The following is a 25,609-nucleotide window of genomic DNA, read 5'->3' on the forward strand; positions in this document are numbered from 1 at the left end:
TTTTTAACGGAATCAAGTTCTTAAAATAGTAATAAACCAACATAAATGAGACGAGAATATCAAATAAACAAACTGACCAAATGATAATTATATGATGTATTTATACTATTATATTCTTATTAATTTTTAGTTTTTATACTTAAAAATTTTGTTTTATGAATTTTGAAATTTAGGGTTTTTTATCAAATTTTTTTAGTTTATAATATTATATTCTTAGCTCAATATTTTCAATTTTATAATTGATTCATTCAAAAGAAATAAATGTGATTGGTTTTGGTATAACGAAAGCTTCTGCTGTGACATAATCCCACTCTATTTATTATAGGAAACGCATATTGAAGTGCGATGCCCTTGTCCTTCTGGGCAACTAGTTTCTTTTTTTGGGTATTTATTCTATATTTTCGTAGCATAAGTCACAGTTTAAAAGTTTTACTTGATCTAAAATATATAATATTTTTATAATTTTTTTAGTTATACTATCTTTATTTCATTTATTATTTATTTTAAAATAATAATTTATTAAAATTTTAATCAGCATTGTTAATGCATTTATATAGAATATTTAACGAGAATATAATTAATTTTTTTTAAAATTATTTAAAAAATAAAGTTCCTACTATTGTTTTTAAAATGGTGTAGTTATTCATATATGTTTTCAGAGATTTAAAAGAATAGCTTTGAAGCTATAAATAAAATAATAAAACTAAGAGATAAAGAGTTCGTTTAGATTTTAATTGAATATACTTGATTATAAAAATAATTAATTAATATAATTAATTTTAATTATAATTAATTATATTATAATACAATTTGTTTGGATATTATTTTTTAAAAATTAATTTTAACAGAATTGAATAAAGTAATAAAAATAGTCAAAATTAATTTTAGTTATACAAATTATCATAAAAAAATTTCTTTTTAAAATTAAATTATTGATAAAGTTGTATATAATATTATTAAATTTGTTAAACTTCATTTGAGAAGTAAAATATATTATTTAACTTATATATATAATTAATTATAGAAATTTAAATTACATTAATATTAACTTTTTAATTTATGTAAGTAATTAATTCAAAATATATAAGTTCAAATAAATTCAATGAAAGAGAAAGATATAATTCTTAAATACCAAATGTAACATCCTAATTTTTATATAATAAAGAAATTGTGGAATTTAGGTTTTGAAGAAAAAATGATAATAATAGGAATTTATATTATTTGAGGTTATTTAGAAATAATATTATGGTTAGGTATTTAATTATAAATTTAAAAATTTAAATTTAAAATCACATAAGCAATATTTAGTTAAGATATAATACATAAATAATTTTTTTATGTGTGTGTTAAAAAAAAGAGAATGTAGAAGGAACAAAAAAAGGGAGGGAAGAAGGTTGTTATTTCTAAGTCCCACATTGGTTAGATGAGGGAAGAGAAGAGGTGCCTTCATATATAAAAAGGAGGGGGTGTGTGCATTAGGAAGCATGAGAGGCTAAGATGCAATTTAGAAGAAATTGCAACTTTTGGCCCAAAGGTTTGAATAATTAAATTCAAACCTATAATTTTTTTTAATATAATTTTGGGACCACAATCCCATTTTTATATTATTTTTCTCTCTTCCTCTCACGTTGCTCTGCGTTTTCTCGCAAGGGAGGATTATTTTCTTTTTCTTCAGGTATGTTCAAACTTTCCTGTTTAGATTAGCATTTAAAAATTTATTTAATTACAAAATTAATTTTATAGTTATTTTCTAAACAATATTAGCTTTCTAGTGATATGATTATTTTGTAGGATAGAGTAAATATTCTGATTAGGATTTTTCCATAGGATAGTTAATCTGATGATATGATGGAGTAAAAATATAGGTTAAAACTCTTAGGGATATAATAAATATTATAGAATATTTTCTTGAGGTTGAAACTCATGTTTAAGAATTTTTGAGTTAAAATCTAGATCTATATGGTTGAATTTATGTAGAATCTGAGATGTAGGGATGAACCTCTGATTATTAGATATTTATTTAAGTATGAATAGATATTTTTGAGATTATAGAAAGGTGATTTGAGGCTTCAGGATAATTCTAAAATTTTTAATTTATTTTTGGACGAATTTTTAGAATATAGAAGGATGAAATTGTGATACTAGAAGTGATTTGAGGCTTAAAAATAGTTTATTAGAGTACGAGAATTTTAAAAAAGAATTTGGAAAGTTAAATGAGGCATAAATCTTAAATTAGTGTTAATATGGATTATAGATCTAAGACTTTCTAACTCTTTAAATTAGAGTTATTTATTTTAATGTAAAATTAATATATAGTATTATGAAATAACTATGTAGATTGTGTTGACAAAGATAGTGGTGAAAGAGGAGTTGTGAAGGGGAACTTGTTATTCAAGATACAAGGTAACCATTATTAATGTGTTGTGATGAGTGTGTTTGTGAATGGTTATGTGTTGTTTTGTTGTTTGGAAAAATTATGAATTATTGAAAATAAATACTGTATATACTTGTTTGAAATTATTGCCAAGTGGGTTAAAAATTTATTTTTGTTTATCTTGATGAGATATTATTGTTCGGATATATTCCTGTTTGGATATTTGAATGATGCATGACTTGTCAGGGTATTTTAATGTATGGTGTTAATGGGAATTTCTGTTCGGTTAATTATTACCACGTGGTAAGCCCTCATTGGACCCAATGAGTGGCGTGTCGCTTGGTCCAACTCACCTTTGGCCGGGTGATTTGGCGTTCGAGTATGGTGAAAGGAGGATATAAGGTGCAGTCATGCAATTAAATACTTGTTCGGTTTGTTTGAAAATATTGTTTGATTAAATATTTTGTGTGCCCACTTAGCAATCGCATGATTAGTTACATCCGCATGCATCATTACATATTAATTTTTGGTTACTGGGACTTTTAAGTCTCATTCCCCATGGTTAATATTTTTACAGGAGCGAATCCGGCCAAGAAAGCACCAGAGGTGTAATTATGGTGTATGAGACACCATCTTTTACGTTGCCTCTTATTTTGGATTATACAATGTATCTTGTGCTAACTTAGGACATATCTTGTCTATGGAGCATGTAAACTCTAATCCTTTTTATTAAATGCATTTATATGTCTAAGAGGATTATGTCTGTCCCTTTTGATTCATGACCTAATTTGAATAACATGCTATGAGGATCATGTCTGTCCCTCATGGTTCTAATTGCTTTTTGAGATATTTTAAGACCTGTGGTATATTGTCTTGGATGTATCATGGTAGAAATTTTTCTACCATGATAAGGGTATGATAAGGGTTCAATGGAAAAAAAAAATGATTTGTTGAATTAATAATTTACGAAAAATCAGTTTGTAAATTTGAGGGTGTTACACCAAACATCAATTTTATAATAATTAATAAAGATGATAATATAAAAGTTGATCTCTAATAATACTATCGAATATTAGCTATATCTGATGAAGATGTTATAGATGATGGTAAGAATGAAAATTCACGAACGGGATGATCTTGCTAATCATTATGCTCTATTTGATCTTCCCGCATCAGAATCAAAATTAAATTATCTTATAATGAAATTATATATTGTCATTGTTGCGACAACGATTTGAACTTGTATAGCATAATCGTACCTAGGCATATTGCATAAAATTGTAAACCTATTCTTTCAAATTCAAAATGTTTTTTCTATTATACACCGTAAACTTAAATTTAAATGAAATAATTAAAAACATCATTATTATTTATAAATCCATTTGATTTTATAAATCAAAAAGATGGTAGCATTCCCATCTATACAAATCAAGATATTCATTTAATGTTGAATAGCCGACATCTATCAAATAATATTTACCCTATAAAAAAATATTATAATCAATGTTTGCAACTTGAAAAGTCCAACATAAATAAATTAAACCAACAAATCTACTTAAAATGAGCGATGAGGGATGGGAGACAAGAGAAAAGTAAGATAACAGAGTGAGAGACGAGAGAATTAAACGTGCAATAACAAGAGTAATATTGACACGTAAGAGACTCTAACAAATAATTAATATTTTAATAGTAAAATTGAATTTATAAACAGTTTTCTGGAGCTTATTTTAAAATGTAATTCGATTCGACCTCAATAATTAATTGCCAAGATTTTTTACTGTTTGGGTCATTTTTTATTGAAATCGATTACGTAGCTTTAAAAATCCGATTACTTGTTCAATCTAAATAGGCTGAAGGATGTTTGGCAAGTGATTTTGGAATGGCTTGGAGTCAGCGGCTTTTGCGTAAAAATTGACTCCTTCTGCAGTCGGTAGCCATCACGTTTGATAAGAAGGCGCCGCCAATGGTTTTCTGAATAATTGGGCGAAAAGGGCCATTTTTATTTTCTTACTTTCAACTTCGGCAAACGCCCAACCCTCGCTTCCATTCTACACACTAATACTTAACATTATTACTTGCATGTTGGGTCCAAGAAAGCAATTTCTCAACCGCCTGCACCGCAATTCTCTTTCTTCTTCTCTTCTTTCTGTTAATCTGATATTGAACTTCACAGCACAGTGCAATTCAAAACACTAGTAAAAGACATCAAACTACTATTATTAATGGCCACGGAAAGACACACATACTTGCGCAAACCAGATCAAATTAGTCTCCCATTGCCTTATTTCTATATCAAATATGAAATTAAACTCATCATTAATGAAGATAATCGAATTTGATTGCGCCAATCAATTAATGCTACACCAAGACCTACTTTGTTTTTTTTATGATTTTTTTGTTAAGTAACCATCTTCGTAGAGATCATCAAGTTAACAAGTTGTTTGTATCTCAAAAGAAATATACTTTTAAATACTCAATCGATTTAATATGAGCAAGTGTGAACTTATATTTACTTCCTTTGTTGCTCATTTTTAATTATCGGATCATCTTTTTAAGAATTTGAAAAGGATATTACAAAAATGTTAAGAGTTTCTTATTCAGGTGCGGTTTGTAACTTTATGTATGCTATGATGTGTATTAGACCTGATCTTGTATATATAATAAGTGTGGTAAAGAGATGCATATACAATCTTAAGGAGAGTCATAGGGATGCTGTTAAATGAATACTTTATTATTCAAAAGGTGCTTTTAATGTTGGTTTGGTATTTGATAAGAATAACTAAAACTATATCTAACAATACTTTTGATGGACAAAAGTCTCTTTTTACTTGTATTAAAAAAATATATAAATAAAAGATATTTGGACAGATTTGGGTCCATCCGACATTTTGTGAAAAATGTTTAAAAAAATGGTTAAAATAGTTGTATGTTGAAACAGAGATAGTGAAAGGGACAATATACAATGAAATGGACAATATACAAAAATAAGATAAACAAATAATGAAGGAACCTGCATGGCGGTTAAGAATGAGAGTTTAGATGATCCAACTCAATAAAAAACTACAGTGTGGAAGAAAAATATGAAATAGATGAAGAGAGAAACCAAACAATGATAAAATGAAAAGATACAGTTTAACAGAGAGAAGAAGATACAAAGAACAATACCTTGAAGAGCGGAGGAAGCTGAGAATGTAGAATGATAAAGATGGAAGAGACATGGGGAATCAACAGAGGCATCATATACAATACCCATTTAACTGGACATTTGAAAGTTAGCAAATATGTAGAAAATTAGTAAAATATTAGAATATACCATAAAATCTACCAAAACATAAACTATCCTTATATCCACTGTTGGCTTGCTAAGAAAGTGTATAGATCCTCATAAGTTACAGTTTAATTTTAGTTTTTCATCGGTGTCCCTTGGAGTGTATGAGGTTAACGGAGGTAGATAAACAAAAGACAGATTCCTCTGAACCTTTTCTTTGTATTTGCATGGTTTAACCATCCCCTTATATAAAAAATAAAATAAAATAAAATAAATAAAAGTAAAGATCAAAGGTCCTTTTTTTTTTTTAAAAAAAAAAGGAACTAAACTGGTTTATTGGACAGTGAACCAATGAATCTGCCATTGATCCAGTCCAGAGAATGATGTGAGCCTGAATGAGTATTGGTCAAGGATTGACAAAACTCGTAAAAAGTTAGTTTTAAACAGCGGAAATCAGTGTTGAACCATTCCTTTTTTATTCCTTAAAAAAAAAACCATTCCTTTTTTAAATTCTTGATTTTTTTTAACCAATGTATACAATTATGCAAAATTATGCCGAATAAGTATTATAAAGAAAGATTAGTCACCAAATGAGCAATATATACGGTAAAAAATATAAATTATAATATAAGTATGAACAATAATATTTTTTAAAATTATCTACCTAATTCTTGTTTAGGTAAAGTTTTTAATTAAAGTTATCCCATTGATTTTTTATACGAGTTTTTAAAGATATTTTCTCACATTTTAAGAAATATATATAATCAATATAAAAAAGTTTAGATAAGTGAGATTTTAAGACTGTGCCAATTATGTATATAAATTTAATGAGCGTTTATAAAGGTATTTATACATCGATCATTAACAAATTATTTACATTAACAACAAAATTTGATCAGACAATTTTATAAATTATAAGCCAAATTCTTACAACTGAAGCAATCTTTTATTGTTGGGTTAGAACTATTATTTTGAATTTTAAGAAAACGTGAAAAATGAAGCAATTTTTTCTAAAAATATATATTTTGCAATGGTGTAATAATAAGACAGGTGAACCGAATTTAGAACCAAATACTGAAATCCCGCTTGATTTTTAAAGGGAGAATTTCACTCAAAGGTCATGGACAAGACTTAATTACTAGTAGATCTCAAAAAAATATAAAATTTCAGCTTAATTTAGGGGACTAAAATAAAAATAATTTTAATAGTGAAAAAATTAAAATGCTCTTTACTTATTATGCAAAATCATTAATTATCAATTTAAAATACTTTTCACTTATTATGCAGAATCATTAATTATTAATTTTATTATTTTTCTTATTAATTTACTAATATGAGTTATAAATTCTATCTGTTTGTCAGATAAGCATCAACATTAGTTGTTAATTTATTAATTTTTTTGTTAATTTACTAACATTAATTTTTAATTATAACAGTTGTTAGTAATTTGTAATTGATATTAATAAATTAACAAATAAAATTAGTAATTTAATAATTGATATTGTTGTTTATGATTGAACAATTGATATCAAATCTCATATAATTATTGATATATCAATTCATGTAATTTACAACTTATATTAATAAATTAATAAGTAAAATAAAAAATTAATAACTAATAATTATGCATAACAAGTTAAAGTTACTTTAATTTTTTTATTGTTAAAATTATTTATATTTTAATTTTATAAACTAAACTGAAGTTTTAATTTTTTTTTTTAAATTTACTAATAATTAAGTTCCATATATATTTCTTAATTGAAATTCTCCATTTTCAAAAGACAGAATCGCCACTGGGAAGCATAGAATTGGGGAAATACTTGTGGAAAAGGGGTTCAAGTCTACTTTTTATATATTATTCTATATATTAATAATAGAAGATTCCACTTCCGCGTGCTTTGCTCTTCTTTTTTTTTTTTTTTTGAGCCAAACGCGTGCTTTGCTCTTTATCTTTGCCGAATTGTGCTCTTTCCGTGATCGTGTGTTTCGTGCCCAACACATCGATACCTTCTAGTTTTCGATACCGGGTTCCTTCAAGAATTCATCTCTTTTTCCTGGAATCGATCGATCGTTCGTTGTTGCTGCAGATCGGTAACTTTTGTTCTCTGAATCTGTTGATCTGTTAATTTCGTATCGTGTCCGCTAGTTTAAAACTCTGATTTCCTGTGTATCACTCTCGAACTGACTCAGAAACGGCGTGTAGTTCACTATTACTAAGAAAGAAGATCTGAGGTTGCGCCTATTGAATTTGGGAGGCATTTTTCTTTCTTTTTTCATATGGTTATTGATATTGATTTTGTTGAATTGAAGTAAGGGCTTGTTTCTTGATATTATTGCATATTTGAATGTCTCCTGGATGATTGTGGGTATCTAGCGATGCGAACTAATTTCTGCACACCATATCGGGCTTCGTGTTTGATTAATTAGGCCGAGTGTAAATGTAACGATTGTTGTTCTTGTTAATTTGAATCCCCTCCTCGGGAGGCCAGTGAAGAAGAGTTCTTTGTTTGCACCGTTATCACCCATGAAAAACGATAGAAAACTTTTGATTAGGACTTATTACCTAGGATTTCTCAAACTGGTTAGGTTTCCCCCAAATTATGTGTCTGTAGATTGCCGTAAATAATGGGTTAGATTGGGCTTTTGCAGGCATCTGAAGGTTGGGACCCAATAGATGGCAAGCAGGTTTGGGGAATCAACGAGTAGATCACCTCCAAGCCCTACCTACTCCAGCAACAATAGTAACAGCGATGCAGGCAATTTTGAATGCAACATATGCTTTGACTTAGCACAAGACCCTATCATTACTTTATGCGGTCATCTTTTTTGTTGGCCTTGTCTTTACAAATGGCTTCACTTTCACTCACAGTCACGAGAATGCCCTGTGTGTAAGGCCCTCATTGAGGAGGAGAAATTGGTCCCCTTATATGGGAGGGGGAAGTCCTCATCTGATCCAAGGTCGAGGTCTGTTCCTGGTGTGAACATACCACATCGTCCAGCAGGTCAGCGACCAGAAACTGCCCCACCACCTGAATCAAACCACTTTCCTCAACATGGGTTTGGATTCATGGGTGGGTTGGGAGGGTTTGCTCCAATGGCAACAACAAGGTTTGGGAATTTTACATTCTCCACAGGATTTGGTGGTTTTATTCCATCGTTGTTTAACTTTCAACTGCATGGATTTCATGATGGAGCTATGTATGGCAATCCAACTGGTTTTCACTATGGATTTCCTAATTCATTTCACGGTGGCCATGCTCATGGATATTATCCTCGTCACACAGGTCAAGGGCAACAGGATTATTATCTAAAGAGGCTTCTTATGCTCGTTGTTTTTTGTGTTGTTCTTGCTTTTATTTGGCAATAGATCGGATAAAGCTGAACCTGCTATAGGAAACAATGTTTTTTCCAAACTTAAGTTAGTGTAGATCTGGTGCAATTTGTAACTAAGGAAATTGTTCATATTTTGCTTTATCAGTACTGCTGTAGCTATCTTTGTGATTAATTTCTGTTAATCGATTTGCATGTTTCCCGTGTGCTTGATCTCATATGCAGAGAAAGCAAGGAAACACATGGATGGACGTTAGTTTGATGATTATTATGGTTATGTCTGCTTGAGTGAGGTAGCAGAAATAATTAGTTATACTTTTCTTGCCATTTCTTCTGGGGTTGAAAATTAAGGCTTTTATTTAGTCTTCACTGTTGGAGATGGTGTCGGTGATTACTGATTTGTCTATTGGATTGGCTAGGGTTATGCATCGCTATTCTTAAACCCGTTTGAAACTAGCGGCACCTTTTTCTCATGCTTGGTATTTTTCTTTTGATTATTATTATTATTATTATTTTGAATCCTGTAGGTATATATCATGTATCCCCTCTGGTTTACGCTGTCTTCAAGACTAGTCTTGTAACGTTGGGTGACAACCTCGCGTCACCCATCTTGGCCATTCTAGGTGCAATTCGTAGGGGCATCCTATTATAATAGCTTTATATTTTAAGGTTCCAGCCTGTTTATAGTATTAAAACTTGAGTGTCCATGGAATCGGCATTGGTAAAATATGATGTTAAGATTAGGCCTTTTCTTTTTATATTATCCAAACAAAATATTTTAAATTTATGAATTTTAAATATAAGATTTTAAATTTAAAATTTAAGTTCATTAATCTAAGCATCATCATCTCAAGTAGTAAAATTTAAGTAACACTAGACTTTTTCTTTGTTTTTTTTTTTGGGGGGGGGGGTCAAATACTGTCTATTTTAAGGTTGAAAGTCATTTTTGCACTTTAATTTTATTTGAAAGGATACTGATCATCCTAAAGTTCATTGTTGGTCAATTCTACTCTACAGCTTTAGAAATTTGGTACATGGTGCCCCTAAATTTATTGCCCCATCATGTAGGTCTTACAGTTAATTTTTTAATATTTTTTATTATAAATATTTAATAGTGGTTTTCACCATTTTTTATATTTTTATAATATAGAAAATACTACTCTCTTTTCCCTCCACTTTCTCTCTTCCCCTCCTCTCCTAGCAATCACCAATTACCATAGGGAGAAATGGACAGCTCCATTTTCCTCCTCCTCCTTTCCTCTATCTTTACACCTCACTTTTTCTCTCATCTAACCTATGTCCCCCACTTTCCATTCCATTTAGGGGTGGAAATAGGCCAGACTTTTAACAGAGACATATAACATATCCTACTTACTAAATAAGTTTAGGTTAGATTCAGACCTTTAATTAAGTCTATTTAATTAAATAAGTCAGACTTATTTTTTCAATGCCTAGCTTACGAGCCCAACAGACCAGCATATATATAAGTATATATATATATATATATATAATGTATTATATCACAAACACATCAATTTCACCATATGATTTTTAATCAATTTATTCTTTACTACTTCTAGTTATATTTTTAATCTTATTATTAAAATGCAAGCATATTTAAAAGACTTTATTTTTAAGTAAGTTTTAAATAGGCTTGTAGGATAAACTAAGTTTTAAGTAGGCTTGGGCCTGAGTTATAAAAAAACCCTTATATAAGCTTTAGGCTAGGCTCAAGCTTCTAATTTTTCGTATAAGTTCAGGCTTATTTAATTAGAATCTAGCTCCCCAACCTATTTTCACCCCTAATCCCATTCCTTCTATCTTTAGACCAACAAAATCCTTCGAAACTTCAAAATCCTCCCAATCTCCCCACTTTTTGTTTTAATTGAGCATTTTTTTGTTTTAACCGATCATTTATAATTTAACATGTTAAATTTATTAATTCCTAAAAGTTAAAATCTTAAAATTTTTCCCTTAAAAATAAATCAAGCGCATTTATATTCTTATTAAAAGATTATATAATTAGAGTATGCATTTTAAATAAGTTATATATATATATATAGAAATTTCATAAAAAGTAATAAAAATAAATTTTTTTATTAAATTAATTTTTGGATAAAAATATTAAACCAAATTTTCGCTAAACTTCAAAAGTGTGTTTTGTGTTGGGAAAGTTGATCATTCATTAGCAATTTTAATCTTCAGTGATTAATATATTTAATAGATCAAATTATAAAAGCTTGATTAAAACAAAATAAACTACATGACCTCATTTAAAATGAAAAAAATTATAATGATTTGTGAATTTTTTTTCTTGTTTGGTTAGTATTCTAAATTGCTTGAAGCACTTTTTTTTTATTTAAAAAAAAGCTTTCCAAGGATAGGATATGCATCTATATTTAAATACTGCTTAGAGAGATATTTATAAATTATTTATCAACAAGATTTTTATACCTACAATGAGATTTAAATTTATAATTTTATGAGTTATGAATCGAATGCTGGAATAATCTTTGAACGAGGTCCTTCCAAGTTACGTTTTTTTTTTTGAATATCCAACATGTGCTCCTCGATTTTTGGAACTATTCAGCGTGGACTCCTATCAGCCCTTATCCGGGCCACCCTGGTGACATGGGCTTCGGTGGAGCCTCTGGGATATCGTAATTTAATGTGCATTTCATGAGAAGATGCTGATGAAAATGCCGAGAAATTATAAGGGTAACTTTTCCTGCCTTGTTGAAAGGGCGGGGAATTACTTACTTGAAAATTGAAATAAAACAAAGTCCAGTCCTGGCTAGTGGCCGGTCGGTCTCCTCCGCAACTTCCTTGCAATTTACCCTCCACTTCCATTCTTCCAAATCCTTCCCCTGCCTGCATCTCTCTGTCTCCTTCTTTACTACACATATATACATGCACATCATCATACATCATTCATGCCTCCTCCATCTAACTACCAAAGTTGCCCCCTCTGCGCCCCCTCAATCACGCCATGGCAACCGCCATGGTTCCCAAGTCCTCCAAGAAGTTTTTCTCTGCCAAAACCTTCAGGTTCATTATCTTCCCGAGCTTCCTTTGTCCCTCTCCCAAAAACAAAGCGCCTTCCGTTACCACCACAAGAGATCAAGACGACGACATATTGGACCGGAAGGAGGAGGCGATGAGGCATGTTTTTGATCACTTCGACGTCGACAAGGATGGCAAAATTTCATGCGAGGAACTCATGGACTACCTGGCATCGGCGGGGGAGTCGGTGACTCGGAACGGGGCCGAAAGGGTGATCCGTGACTTCGATTCCGACGGCGACGATTTATTGGAGTACGGGGACTTCGTCCGATTATTAGAGCAACGGGACAGGGATGAGTCGAGTGATGATGTTCTGAGGAGTGCCTTCCAGATGTTCGAAGTTACTAAAGGCTGCGGCTACATAACGCCCAAGGGTTTGCAGCAGATGTTGCGCCAATTGGGAGACTGCAAATCCCATCAGGAGTGTGCCGCCATGATTCGCGTCTTTGATCTTGACGGCAATGGGTCCCTTGACTTCCATGAGTTCCAGCAAATGATGATGTCTTCGCCTTCTTAATCACTCACCCCTCGCTATCCTTTCTTTTCTTTTCGTTACGTTGCCTTCTTCTGCAACATCCAGCATTCAATAGGGAGCGAAATCCGAAACGTACTCTGCCTTTCAGGCGGCTAGCTAGTCAAGGCTCTTTTGAATTGTGAAGACAATAAACAAGTTTAATACTTTATGCAATAAATAGCTTGTGGTGCAGTTTGGTGGAAACTCTTGGGTATGTACAAGAAGTTATTGTATATCCACGAGGAGCGACGCCGGATGCTGTCTCGCTATATGACGTGTCCGCGTTAATTCGCTGATCATTGCTCGGACAAGTTATGTTGATAGAGTAGTGTTTTCTTACCTTAGTTCGCTTGTTTATAATGGTGACATATGGCATGCGGTGTTACTATCTCCGGAGCCCAACAATAACGCTGCTGCCATTCCCTGTGTGCACGTACCTGTAATGTTGCCTTCCAGGTTTAAGATTCCATGTGATCTAGTCCTCTGCTCTCTCGCTCGTCCCATTTATAAGCTATATTTTAAAAAAATTATTTAATTTTATTTATTACTCATGATATGACTTTTTAAATAATATTTATAAAATATTTTTAAAATTATTTTTATGAGAGAGAAAAATAACATAACATTATTTTTTAAATTTGTTATATGAAAATATATTTAAAATTTTATATATTTATATTTTTTTATATTGATATTAATAAGCTTAATAAAAATGAAAAGAATAACAAAAGTATTTGCATTCTACGAGGAAACTTAAAACATTAGGTCAAGTCAAATTATAAATGAGTTTATCCAACTTTTTGCTCAACCGACCAACAAGTTGCCCGAAACTGTGGCTCCTATTTTTTTTTTTTTTGGGTTGAAATATTTCCCTTTTTATTTTAAATTATGTAATAATTATATAAATTTATTTTTTAAAACAAAAACTATAAACTTTTAAAATATCCCTACATACATAATTATTACACTATAAAATCCTTTTATTTTTTTCCCACTTGAAAAGTAATATTAAAAAATCATCATTAATAAAACATTAGTTTTCTCAAATTGTCTTATACTCTTTTTGTTTTAAATTATAAAACACTTTTAGATAAAATTTTACATACCAATAAAAGTCATTAAATACACTTTACAACATTACTTTTTCAAGATATAAATGTAAATTTTTAAAAATATTCTTTATTTAATATTTCATTAATAAAAGAATATTGAAGAGAGAAAATATATGAAAAGGATGATATTAAAAAACTATCATTAATAAAGCTTTATTTTTATTAAAGTATTTTATATTTTGAGATACTAAATCTTCTTTAAAAATATTCTATAATTTAGAACAGAGTAACCATTTTGAAACAATAAAATACCTTCTAAGTTGTTTTATAACTTAGGGCGGAAAGAACATGAAAATAACCTCACATCCACCAAAACGCAGCTATGCTTAAATGGCAATGCTCCTCGCATAGGAAGCTTCTCAAGAGCTGATACCGTGCTGGAGCATGTAACGTGATTGATCATTTAAGAAGAAAAGAGCGTTTTGATTTCAACGGACTATGCGAACCGAGCGATCAAGTCATACCCAAATGCCAAGGAGTACATGCTTATAATATTTAGAAGAGATCCACGGGCAGATGGTAAACACGTAGCACGTCTCTGAAAGTGAGCGTGCTCAAGAAGATAAATCGTTTCAATCTTGACAAAGTTCTAAGGTTACTGTGAAAATAAAGGATTCTTCAAGAAAATATCCTCAAGTGTCGTGGGAACTGGGAGTTACAACATAGGAGTGTGATATTTCCTCTCGCAGGGTGTGGGGGGACGGCACACCACAGCACCAGGTGTAATTAAGCTTTTATTAGATCAGACAAACAAACAAATCGGGTGTATTTAATCAATAATATTCCCCATAAATAAGTAGTACTAATTACAATTACAAGTTCAATTCAATTACTCTATCAGAGCTATGCCTCGTAGCTTTAGCCTCAGTTTCTAATATCAACAGGCCAAGCTTTATCTCTCTAAAGAATGAAGATCCGTATGTAGCCAAGCTCATGGGGGAAAATTCCCCGTCATCCAAATATGGTGAAGGGTGTTTTCAAGACCATACTTACGAACTGCCAATTGGCCTGCCCTAAATCCATCACCATAAACAGGGGAAATGTCTGATTCGATCTGATGTTTGAAGAATTCCCCGAGCTTCCTCTCAAATTGTGGTCTTTTGGCTTTCCTAGATACATAGGATGAAGATGAGGATGGGGCTGATGATGCAGATGAAAGCTCAGACTCCAACCACATATGCGCCACAACCTGACAGATACCTTCTTCAACATCTTGTCTGAGAGTCCGATAACCTTCATATATATGCATTTACAGCAAATGGTAACCATGCTAGAGGAATAAAGACAACAACAAAAAAAGTTTGACACATCCCACAAGGCATGTTTAAACGGTTGTATCAAAGAAAAATGAACACCAAAAGCAGAGAATCGATCAAAAGACCACCTGAAAGTATTCCATAAAATTGAAGAATACCTTTAAGTCGCAGCCATGCATGCATCATTTCATGAGCTAGGATTGATCCAGTGAGCAACCTAGAAAAGAAACAGTACAGCAATAAGAACTCAGGCAATTATATTTTCCTCTTAGGAAAAAACTAGTATTCTTCCTAAAAGTGAGTACACCCAAACCAAACATGAATATTCAATTAGAAAACGGTTCTTTTTGTCATGCAGAAAAAGAATCATGTGTATTATTCTCCAGATACACCAGAGTAAGAAAATGAAAGCAAGTTACAACTTCACTGCTTCCAATTTATTTTTCCAAGATTTATTTAAATTGCATAATAAGGACAATACAGGTCGTGAGTTAAACACTACTTTAATCACACTTAGTATGTGTTTGGATACAGGAAATAATCGATTTTTGGCCCAAAAAATCGATTCTCCACAAAATTATCCAAACACTCAACATTTTGGTTAATCGATTTTTGAGTCAAAAATCAAAAATCGATTTTTTCTTCGAAGCTGGGAATCCAAGCGCCTGTGGAAAAGCTTGGGGAAAATTACAAACAAAGCACATAACTTTATAAAAATAAAACCAAATTCTCTTCCCTTCTCTTTCTTTTCTTAATAAAATTCAAATATTGTATCCTCAAAAAATTGATGTTTGGTATTTAAGAATTAAATTATATAGTAATTTATATAGTTAAAATTGATTCTGATTAAATTATCCAAACATCTTTAAGTTTGTTAAAATTAATTTTAAAAAAACAGTATCCAAATAAATTACGTTATAACATAATCAATTATGATTAAAATCTACCACTTAATCAATTATTTTTATAATATATTATACCTAACTGAAATCTAAACGGGAACTTACATTCTTCTCCAAACTTTCTGCAATTACATATTCACCTAGTTTCATGTTTACCATACAATTTTGTTTCCTTTGAAAATTTTCTGGTTGCATTTTGGATTTGTTACTTGTTCATTTATTTATCTGGTCATGGGCATCAAGTTGCCTCCTACTGATGCAAGTTACATTGTAGGCCCAAATTGCAGTAAATCATACCTGGGAAGGCCATACAAGATGAGAATTGCTGTCACATCACAGCGTCGAGTAAGTTTGTAGGGTTGTGTTCTCATGTCTACTGCTCTATTGCCTGCTCCAAACCGAGGTCGCCTCAAGACCTGGTCAAGTTAGAATGCAATAAACCATAAATGTTCAGTCAGTTGAGGTTCTTAACAAATTCTATTCATATATATATATATTTGTATGTATGTATCAAAAGACCCAAATAAAACACAGCAGGAATTTACAGTGCTGATAGTCTGCTCTTCGGAAAGGCAGAGTCCCCGGGTCTCAGGCATGTGATAGTGGCCCTGGATAAGATAAACAGATAACCGGTGAATAACAAGTAACAAAGGAAAAAGGGAACACTTGACTGAACCTAGAACTAACTCTTTATCTTAAAAACTATATTATGAAGTAGCAGGATGATGTCTTGCAATTGTTGACTTTGAAACAGAAGCACAAATCCTTTTCTTTTATCAGAACTTAAAAAGACATGAACATCAAAGTTAATTATTAGACATGCTTTGTGCATAAAATATCTACAGAGCTAAAATTGATGAAATAAAGTTTTAGCAACCGTGAGTGACAAGAAAAGTGATTTTATTTTTCATATCAATTACTTGTGAACATATCGCTAAACACCAAAACACAAGTTCCTTGTGTGTCCAACAGCTGCATGTAACTATGATACTGTCAGCTAATGTATTTACCGCAACTTGGTAAAAAATGCGTTTTCACTTACATTCTTCTCCCCCTCTCTTGCTTCATTCAGTGCTTGTCTTTCAACCAAGAGCAATGGAACTTGCTGTTCCAGTCTCATATGAAGACTTTCATAAAATTTTTGTATGTCACTATAAAGGGGTTGGCATTCGCTAGTATCCATGATAGCAGAGTCCAGACATTCCAGGCACAGCTTTCGACCATCATTAAGAGCAATGTATCCTGTCTCTCGTGGCTGCATATGTGAAAGGAAAATCTTTTAGCTGTATTGTTTCAGTTTAACCAAACAGGGTCATTCATCATTCCTTAGCCCAGCCAACAAATATTTGGTCATATGAACATATTGCATATAGACTGACCTCCATACGCTCGCAGCTGCAACAGCGTGGAGTACCATCATGTTCGTGAGAAGGGCAATACTTCTGGATCCAGAAAGGATGTGCTCTATATTCAATAAGACCAGCAGGGTTTGTTGGAATCTGTCAAAAGAAATACATTTTCAAATATTAACAACAAGCAAGGAAATATATGGCTGGATTCAAGGGGGAAAGCAAACTAGCATGTTATTATTACAATTCCAACATACCGGAATATATAGAAAATACAGCCATCAATTATAAAGCTTACTGATAATGCATCTGCTTGCTATAGCAGCAGACATTAAAACATGGGACAAAGGTGAAAGAAAGTAAGAAACATAAAAATTTATACACTCAAATTCCAAAAAAATCAAAGGAAATCCCTCATATTTCCAATTTTTATCCAAAATAGCGACAGACCAACCATTCGAGGTTGAGAACAGGAAAACAATCAGCCGACGCTCATACTCTGGTATATCAGTAACTCCAATGACATTTAGCATAGCTATAAGATTTATAATTTCAAAGTTCAATAAGTTCATAGTCTAAATATGGTATTTTGTTGTCATCTGTAATTGCATAACATTTGTAGAGCCAAACCATTTGAGCAAATCAGATATGAGTAATATAAAGTAAGTCACGGAAAAATACTTACAAAATGCTTGCAGACATCACATTTTGGATGATAGTTTTCTCTATAGCATGATTTATGATAAGGGTAATTCCCAGATGTGGAGAACTACAAAAGCAAGGATTGATATAAGTACATGCGTATTAAGAATAAAAAAAAAGAAAAAGGAAGAGCTTCACCAGCCACTTGAAATTCACACACCTCATAATCAGAGATTGGGAGGTTGCAAGCACGGCAGCGGAAGCATTCAGGATGCCAGAATGCACTCAAGCAATTTAGATACCGTCCATAACCAATCTCAGTATTACAACCAGCACAAATCCTATAAGTAAATGAACAGATTTAATTATGTCAGCATCACGTGTATAATTGATTACATAACAATACATAAAAAGAGAAATGATCTCTAACCAAAGTTGATCCCTTTGAAGCTGTAAAGGATTACTTTATATCCCATGTTTACCAATGTTATTTCCCCCCCTTTTCAAATTTAAATATGGTTCATGCACATAAGAAGACATAGCACTGAGATTGTCAACAGTAGCATAATTCAGCAAGCCATGACTACATCCATCATTGTATTCTAACACAATCACCCAAATAAGAGATGAGATTACTCTCCATAGCCTATACCAAATGCATATTTTGATAGTATTTCGGTAATATTGATCCAATCCTTAGCTAACACATCTATGATAATAAAATGCTTAATAGAGTCCGTGAACATGTGATCCATAGCATTCAATATATATATAAGGATAAAAGGGAGATTAGAAGGGGAAATGAACGACCAAGTAAGTTCAATAGCATATGTCTTAATAGAAATTCCAAAAAGAATAAGCAGTAGCACAACATGTATCAGGGCAAAAGGAGAATACTGACAATCAGAAATTTTAAGCACATGACAAATTGTGAATGAAAAAAGTTCAGATGATTCACTTAGCATGTCCATTTAAGTAGTCAAACTAAATAACGGTTAAAAATATAATACCCAGAACAGACAACACAGTTATCCTTTCTCCAACTCATACCTGGACCCTATGGGGAAATACACCGGCATCGGTTGATACATATTTCCGTTTCCATATCTGGGAGGAGACTCAACATTTAGACTTTCTTGTATAGCTCTAGCAAGTTGTTCATCTTCTTCTAATTGTGACTTGCGGTCTAAATAGGACAAAAAATCGTTAACATAAACATTTATATATTTGATCTTCAGAAAAACACAATTTAGAGCCTACAAAGCTGCAAAAAAAAAAAAAAAAATTGTGCAAATGATTGATTAACATTTAATGCTCCTCAAGGACATAGCATAATTTCACTAGTAGATAAACAGTCAAAATAATTATACGAGAGCCAAATAACAGATGCAGATTTACATCATAAGACCAATCCATTGTGCATTATTGAGAGACAACATGAACCAGCGAACATTTTGAACATAGAAAGCCAGATAGAGTATCAATTCAAGTAAAAATAGACATGGAGTGATGATTGGAACTGATTCCATGGCGAAAGCTATGGCTTCAAACAAGCACTAATCAAAATGATGTTTGCTGATTAGTAAAAACAATATTCAAGAAACTCTGAGCATCATTGTACATAAGTACACAACTTTGAAAATCTTATTAACTTAGATAAAAACTCCCCCACTGAATATTAAAATTTGGAAATTGTAGACGAACTGCAACATTTTAAGAAAAGATACAAGCAACATCCTGGAGTAAAATCCAGCAACCAATTACTAATTCCTGGAGGTGACAGATTCTAGCGAGAAAGACCACCAAATGGTCACTACACTGATATATATATATATATATATCAAAATCGCATTTAAAAGTTATGCCACTCACCATTTATGTTCTTCCTTCGCTGATTTTCCTCTACCAGAGATAGTGCAATAGCACGATCTATATTTTCATTCTCATTCTCTGACCAGACATCCTGCATTCAAATTCCCATTAAAATGAACCAGACAGAAAGATGAGTGCATCAAATTAACCAGTTAACAAATCCAGACAACTTATCAAAGGCTAAAATGGAGCTCGATAAATGAATGCAATAAAGTAGAATTTGTGGCATTTCTCAGTTCTTCAGATGACTATTGAAGATTTCAAATCAATTTGCCAAAAGGGAACAAAAAGAAAGAGAAATTAAAAAGAAGTTAACAATTGCATTACCCCTGAAGTTGATGGTAAGTAATAATCTGTATCCTCTCTATAATTTGCATTATAACGCCCTTCCGAAATTTTATGGTCAGAGCCTTTAAAAATTTTGCTAAGCCAACCCATTCGGCAATTCCTATATGTTCATGGTATTATTAATTTCTACCTGCAAATTAGACATCCACGCAATCGAACATGGTCAAAGCTCTTGGTAATGCAAAATAAGAGCAAAAATTCCGACCATTGTCTCCAGATCAATAAAAGAAAACAAACGTCAATAATAATCAATCTGCTCGACATAATTATTTCATGCATCTAAATCAGGTGAAACTGCCGCGAGACAGAATACAATAATACCATCAGAAGGCATCAACAATCCAGAAGAATGAAACAAATACAACAGCATTTGGTCTCAATTGCATGCGAGCCTCAATAAATAATTAAAACCTTTGAACTGCAAATGGTCCGCAGAAGCTATGGTTATATCGCAGACAAAAACAACTCATAAGAGGAAGAGAGATAGGCATAGATTCTTATTCTTCCAGCTCAATGTACCCATTAACTTCGTGACATCTGAACTCCAATTACTGACTTAGAATAAAAATATAGGGCGAGGTAGTGGAGGAGTGACTTACCTCTTAATAAACGCAAAATCTGCTGGTGCTCGAAGCACGAGTCACAAACCCAAGCAGATTATTCGACCACAAAAGAAACGATCACAGGGAAAAGATATTATCTTGCAGCGGACCTTTTCCCGTATTCTCTCAAGTTTATGATCTAATTCGCAAGTCAGAAAACTACTTTAAAATTAAATTCTGCGTGTCTGCAAAAGAATCTATGAAAAATCAAGGATTTCTAGAAACAAATAGGAACGAAAGAACTTTGGATCATTGACAACTTCAGGGATTACAAGCAAACTTTTTTTTTTTTGGGGAAAAAAATGCGTGTGTGAACAGAGATTATGACCAGAACCGCACGCGACTTCGAAAGTCAAATTAAAAGAAACGCAAAACATTGATCAAATAATTGTCATCACCCCAAAGGGGTTTGACGAAAGATCGTGGAATGCACTTGATATTGAGAATTTCTACCAGTTGGAAGGATTAGAAGGCATGTGGGGCCCCTTCTTAACTCTGCCTTAAGGAGACCCCAATGCCAAAAGTTTCTTTACGAAAGGTATAATAAAGAAGGGACAATACAAGAGTCCCTATCTGCTTTTATTTGTTTTGGTTTGGAGCCGAAGCGAGCGTACGCGGTTCACAAGGTTTGATTCGATGTCGACGGTGTCACGGTGAACAGTTCAAAAGTCCGAATTTTATCAGGGGGAATATAACTATCTAGGTTTGCCATTGCCTTGCCAGCTTAAAAATGTTGAGTGTTAAAAGTTCGAACTCGTGCCATGAATTTTAAAACATGGTAGTAAGCCACAAAGGCATGGACTAGCTAGCAAGCACGCGTTCCTTTTATCATCTCAAGGTTCCTTGACGTATGTGCTGCTTGTTGTTCCCTGTTTTTGTCTTCTCACAGTTCATTGTCACGAAGTCGTTATTCTTTCTTCAAAAGACTAATTTACAGCATGTCTATTTTTATAATCAAAACTCTTTCTAATTCCCTTTAATATGAGACATGATAGCTCCCCTAATCAATTCATAACTCTCCCATCACAGATGGCTCATTAAAGGGACCTATCAACTAAACAAATTTAGATATAGCTTTGGTACTACTTTATCGTTGAGTTATTGCTCTTCCTCTTAAAAGGCTAACCTATTGGGTTGTGTAATGCATTTATTTATATAATTAGAACCCTCCTCAAATTCTTTCAACGTGAGACATGACAACATTATGTATTTGTGAATACTTCATGTGTTATTTTTTTTTTTGACCAAATAGGACTGTTTTATAATGCCTGGCTTATGTTTTGATGTTCGTCTCTTGTCTTCCTTCAGAACGTGATCTGAATCATCAATTAAATGAAAACAACCTCTAGAATATAAAGCTTCATCCAAATTTGCATTACAAATACTCCTTAAGACGTTTAAGAATTTATTATAATTATAATTTTTTCCTTCGAAAGTATTATGGGCTACAGTTTGTAGTATATATTAGTATGTATGGTAATTCTGGGGCTCTTGCAAGGCAAAGACTTCCCCAGGGATTGGTGCTCACTTCAGCAGTAACCCATGGAAAAGGTCAGAAGATCCTTCGCATATTGAATTCAGTTTCAGTGGAATGTGAAAATAATTCAAGAAGGAATGTATTTGAGGAATTAGCATAGCCGAAGAAGAAAAGAGGCTTTTTTTTATTTTTTTATTTTGGGCAAAGCCAACACAAGGAGATTCGTTTTTATGGACGTCGATTTATATTTTTAAATTATTACATAATTAACGGTGATGACAAGGTGCCATCAATGCTTCAATCCCTCCAGGACCAGATGGTGTGTTCTAGTACTAGACGGCTTTCATCCGGGCTCGGCTTGGCGCCATTTCTTTATTTTGCAACTCTTTTTTGTATTAAAAAAATTGTATAATAAAAAAAACATATAATCATGAGTTATGATATGACCACCAATAGGAGGAAATCCTCGGGGAATTGATCAATGTCAACATTGGTGGCTATGGTTGCAACTAATTCAAGGTAATAGGCTAACCATTCTGAACTAATTCAAGATATAACTAACCAAAGGGAGAAGAAACATTAAATAGTAATAGTACTTTTTTGAAGCGATCTTGCCTCTTGCGAACGCCGGCAACAAACAAACAAACAAACACTTTTTTCCTCGCTGTCAATTCTCGTACTCTCTCTTTAATTACTCTTTTCAGGGTAAACTATCAAATTTATACATTCAACAATTTACGAGGGGAAAAAGATATATGCCAATAATCAAAGAAGAAGAACAAGAAAATTGAGAGATTAAGGTACAAGTGGTGGGGAGGTTTGACGAAGTCTTAAGCACAGGAGAGCCTTTACTGGCTTGTGATCAGAACCGTTTATTTCGTCCATTGATTCATAGGAGCGTAAAATTGCTTCCATGTTATCCGTGTCTTCTACCTTGAACAATATACGATCTGTCCAAGCTGGTACCCTCACCTGCATGCATGTATCCATCCAACCAACACAAATTTGTATAAATCTGTAACAAAATAATAAATATAGTCCACACATGTATGGAAAATGGACGTGGGAGGAAATTGAATTGCGGTGATACATACCTTATAACTCGTATCATAGGTGCTACTTCCTACATTATACTTGTAAGTTGGCCTGAATGTCAAGGTGCCCTCACAATACCCATTGAATATCTGTCCTCGTCCTGCCTCTTGCAACAGCTGATCTTTGCCAAGCAGCTGCTGAATCAATTGAAATGTAATAAAGAAACCTTCTGTTAGATTTGAAGTAGTTCTGCAGAGTCTGATGTTGTGATTGACAAATGGTAGCTGTACTAACCCCGTGCAGGTCCTTCTGTATCAGAGTTCTGGCCGGGTGGGTATCGATCCCTTGTAGCCTGTAGTTCAGATCTCCCAACCAAACGGTGACGTGGGCTGGTCTGGCATATGGATTCCAGTTCTTGGAGAAGAGGGAGTGTGATATGTGCCTGCATTCTGAATTCCTGTCTTCTACCCGGCCCGCATGAGCTGCACAATCAGGCACACAAGTGAGCACTCACCTGCTCATCGTGTACCCTTATTTCCTTCATTTAATTTTGTTCGTGTGTGAATGCGAATGGAATGCAAACAAGGTTTACCAGAGAGATGGCAAGAAATGAACACCATCCTTATGCCTTCGTAGTTAACCCAGATCGCCACTGCCCCTTTCTTCCTTCCAATTATTCCTCCGCAGCCTCCAACTGATTGTTTGTCCACCTTCAATTCTGCATGTATATGTATAACAATATGATGATCATATTATATACGAATCTCATCAATATTAGTCATAGCCATGTATCAAGATAGAGAAGACAAAGAACGAATACTTGGGCAACAAATCACACCTCTAATAGATGATCCTGCTGCATTCTTGGGTCCGAACAGGTACAACTGCAAAGACTGCATGATAACTTTACCTATCAGGCTTCATTTCAGGCAAACGAGAGAAAAAGAAAAATTCGAATGAGTTAACAGAAGCTAAATAAAGAATTTAAAAGGCCAATGAAGACAGAACTTGAAAGTGTTTTTTTATGCATTTATTTGCTCTTGGATATTGGAGTCTTTCATTTTAAACAAATTGACGCTGACAGTGCATATCAAATTTAAGAATATATAAGATTTCATCATGATCAGGTGAATTGGATTACTTGTTAAGCGTAATTATCCTAAAAGTCTAAAAGTGACAGCGTTGGGTATTCTATTGGTCCAGTCCCGACGTGACATTTGAAGGGAGAATGCACGAACTCGTTGTGACGAAACCAAATGGAGAAAAAGGATGTGATATATTTTCAAAATGGTGCTCGGTAGCAGATGATAACCACCTCTTAATTATTACAGTGTCAATTATGTAGTTATTCAAATTAATAAAGATAACACGAAAAGGGCTGTGTTTGCAACAAGTCATAATTAGATAAGAATTGGATAAGCTGGAACCTCATATTCCTCGTTCAATATATGTTAAGATTTTCAACAAAGAAATTAAGGGTAGAAAATGGAGAAAGCCATAGAAACAAATTGATGAGGCCAAGCAGTTACATGTGAGTTTGAACCAGAGCCGCTTTCAGCAGCTTTGCAACTTTGTTTCGTGGAGCCTCCTGCAAGCCAATGACAAGAAGATCAAACTCGCAGTTGTCCCCAACCATCTCTGCTAGATCCTCAAAGGAAACCTGCACAGGGAATAAAATGAACATGGCAAAGTGAAATTTCAATGTAGAGATCAAAATCTGAAGTTGTGGAGGCACAGTTAACTGCACCTGGCCGTTCATATTCCAAGTTACTATGGAGACACGGAGTTCTGAACCGGTGGACAAGGTACAAACTTTGTCCACGTCCACAGTTCTTATCCCTGCGTGCGAGGGGGAAGCTTGGTGATGAATGAAACCCATTGGCTCTCTCCTCGTCCTCGTTTTCAGTCCGCAAAATCTGACCCAAAGAAGAAAAGAACAGTAAATATATATATATATGTGTGTGTGTGTGTAGGAAAATAGCAGAAAACAAACAGCATGAGACTCCAACAAAAAGTTTATATCAGAATTATCCCTTTCATAACCGTACCCTTTACCGTGTTGATTCCCCATTGTGCAAGTTGATTGCGATTATTAATTATTGTATTTGGCAAACGAATCCCTGATCTGGTGCCAAGCGTGAATTCCCAGAGTAAGTGTGAAGACAAGACGATAGTGTTTGAGCGATGGAGCGCTGAGAAGTCATTTAAGAAGAGGGAGATATGAAAATTTAAAACGTATTGACTCTGCACCCTCATGATTAAATGGCTATATATAAGGGCTTGATAAGGCGGTGTACAAATTAAAGGAAGAGAAGTCAAACGTCTAAACAATTCGAATGTGCAACTCGTATTGCTTTTCCTGACGGGTTAGGTTCAGGCTGGTTGAAAATGGCACGGAGAAGAAGGAAGTGAAAGCAAAGTTGAAAAGGACCGTTGCAGATTGGACTATCCACGCTCCATGCAGT

General features: G+C 33.2%; 4 protein-coding genes and 1 long non-coding RNA gene across 9 annotated transcripts; 3 read left to right on the top strand and 2 right to left on the bottom strand.

Annotated features, from left to right (window-relative positions):
- The first annotated feature begins 1,498 nt into the window (after positions 1–1,498).
- On the top strand, positions 1,499–3,144 carry LOC129301827 (uncharacterized). Its single transcript, XR_008591101.1, has 3 exons — positions 1,499–1,675; positions 2,338–2,403; positions 2,952–3,144. It is a non-coding gene; the product is annotated as an uncharacterized LOC129301827 (long non-coding RNA).
- A 4,412-nt stretch (positions 3,145–7,556) lies between these two features.
- On the top strand, positions 7,557–9,240 carry LOC129303455 (uncharacterized). The gene is made up of 2 exons (XM_054942786.1): positions 7,557–7,733; positions 8,292–9,240. Exon 2 carries the CDS (start codon positions 8,317–8,319, stop codon positions 9,007–9,009), a length of 693 nt encoding a protein of 230 aa, XP_054798761.1. The 5' UTR covers positions 7,557–7,733; positions 8,292–8,316; the 3' UTR covers positions 9,010–9,240.
- Positions 9,241–11,961: 2,721 nt separating this feature from the next.
- On the top strand, positions 11,962–12,552 carry LOC129301808 (probable calcium-binding protein CML41). Its single transcript, XM_054940412.1, has one exon. The coding sequence runs from the start codon at positions 11,962–11,964 to the stop codon at positions 12,550–12,552; it is 591 nt and encodes a 196-aa protein (XP_054796387.1).
- A 1,827-nt stretch (positions 12,553–14,379) lies between these two features.
- Positions 14,380–21,161, bottom strand: LOC129301663 (protein DA1-like). Of its 3 annotated transcripts, none has more exons than XM_054940249.1 (12): positions 20,630–21,157; positions 20,010–20,160; positions 19,683–19,773; positions 18,861–18,996; positions 18,031–18,151; positions 17,854–17,937; positions 17,199–17,318; positions 16,862–17,074; positions 16,365–16,427; positions 16,117–16,235; positions 15,076–15,134; positions 14,380–14,894 (listed from the first exon to the last, which is right to left on the bottom strand). In XM_054940249.1, exons 2-12 carry the CDS (start codon positions 20,118–20,120, stop codon positions 14,593–14,595), a joined length of 1,419 nt encoding a protein of 472 aa, XP_054796224.1. In that variant the 5' UTR covers positions 20,121–20,160; positions 20,630–21,157; the 3' UTR covers positions 14,380–14,592. The 3 variants fall into 3 exon arrangements, with proteins under 3 accessions (XP_054796224.1, XP_054796225.1, XP_054796226.1); XM_054940250.1 differs by lacking the exon at positions 20,630–21,157 and adding an exon at positions 20,352–20,594; XM_054940251.1 differs by having other exon boundaries at positions 14,672–14,850; positions 20,630–21,161.
- A 1,645-nt stretch (positions 21,162–22,806) lies between these two features.
- Positions 22,807–25,363, bottom strand: LOC129301666 (type IV inositol polyphosphate 5-phosphatase 11). Of its 3 annotated transcripts, none has more exons than XM_054940256.1 (8): positions 25,200–25,363; positions 24,892–25,060; positions 24,674–24,804; positions 23,983–24,062; positions 23,737–23,862; positions 23,439–23,626; positions 23,204–23,341; positions 22,807–23,081 (listed from the first exon to the last, which is right to left on the bottom strand). In XM_054940256.1, the coding sequence occupies exons 2-8, from the start codon at positions 25,021–25,023 to the stop codon at positions 22,905–22,907; spliced, it is 972 nt and encodes a 323-aa protein (XP_054796231.1). In that variant the 5' UTR covers positions 25,024–25,060; positions 25,200–25,363; the 3' UTR covers positions 22,807–22,904. The 3 variants fall into 3 exon arrangements, with proteins under 3 accessions (XP_054796231.1, XP_054796230.1, XP_054796228.1); XM_054940255.1 differs by having other exon boundaries at positions 23,204–23,338; positions 25,193–25,363; XM_054940253.1 differs by having other exon boundaries at positions 25,193–25,363.
- Positions 25,364–25,609: the final 246 nt, after the last annotated feature.

Source organism: Prosopis cineraria, unplaced genomic scaffold, assembly GCF_029017545.1.
Source record: "Prosopis cineraria cultivar Desert tree isolate PC_DT_omini unplaced genomic scaffold, ASM2901754v1 PC2, whole genome shotgun sequence".
Lineage (NCBI taxonomy): Eukaryota > Viridiplantae > Streptophyta > Magnoliopsida > Fabales > Fabaceae > Prosopis > Prosopis cineraria.

What these genes read in the sequence shown, in the direction of transcription:
- LOC129303455 (XM_054942786.1), top strand. Translation starts at nt 8,317, where the DNA reads ATGGCAAGCAGGTTTGGGGAATCAACGAGTAGATCACCTCCAAGCCCT.
- LOC129301808 (XM_054940412.1), top strand. Translation starts at nt 11,962, where the DNA reads ATGGCAACCGCCATGGTTCCCAAGTCCTCCAAGAAGTTTTTCTCTGCC.
- LOC129301663 (XM_054940249.1), bottom strand. Translation starts at nt 20,120, where the DNA reads ATGGGTTGGCTTAGCAAAATTTTTAAAGGCTCTGACCATAAAATTTCG. An exon ending in ACTTACCATCAACTTCAGGG is followed by an intron (nt 19,774 to 20,009) that starts GTAATGCAATTG and finishes ATTTGAATGCAG; the next exon opens with GATGTCTGGTCAGAGAATGA. An exon ending in GCGAAGGAAGAACATAAATG is followed by an intron (nt 18,997 to 19,682) that starts GTGAGTGGCATA and finishes TGTCCTATTTAG; the next exon opens with ACCGCAAGTCACAATTAGAA.
- LOC129301666 (XM_054940253.1), bottom strand. Translation starts at nt 25,215, where the DNA reads ATGGGGAATCAACACGGTAAAGG. An exon ending in CATTTCTTGCCATCTCTCTG is followed by an intron (nt 23,627 to 23,736) that starts GTAAACCTTGTT and finishes CTGATTGTGCAG; the next exon opens with CTCATGCGGGCCGGGTAGAA. An exon ending in TACAGAAGGACCTGCACGGG is followed by an intron (nt 23,342 to 23,438) that starts GTTAGTACAGCT and finishes CAATTGATTCAG; the next exon opens with CAGCTGCTTGGCAAAGATCA.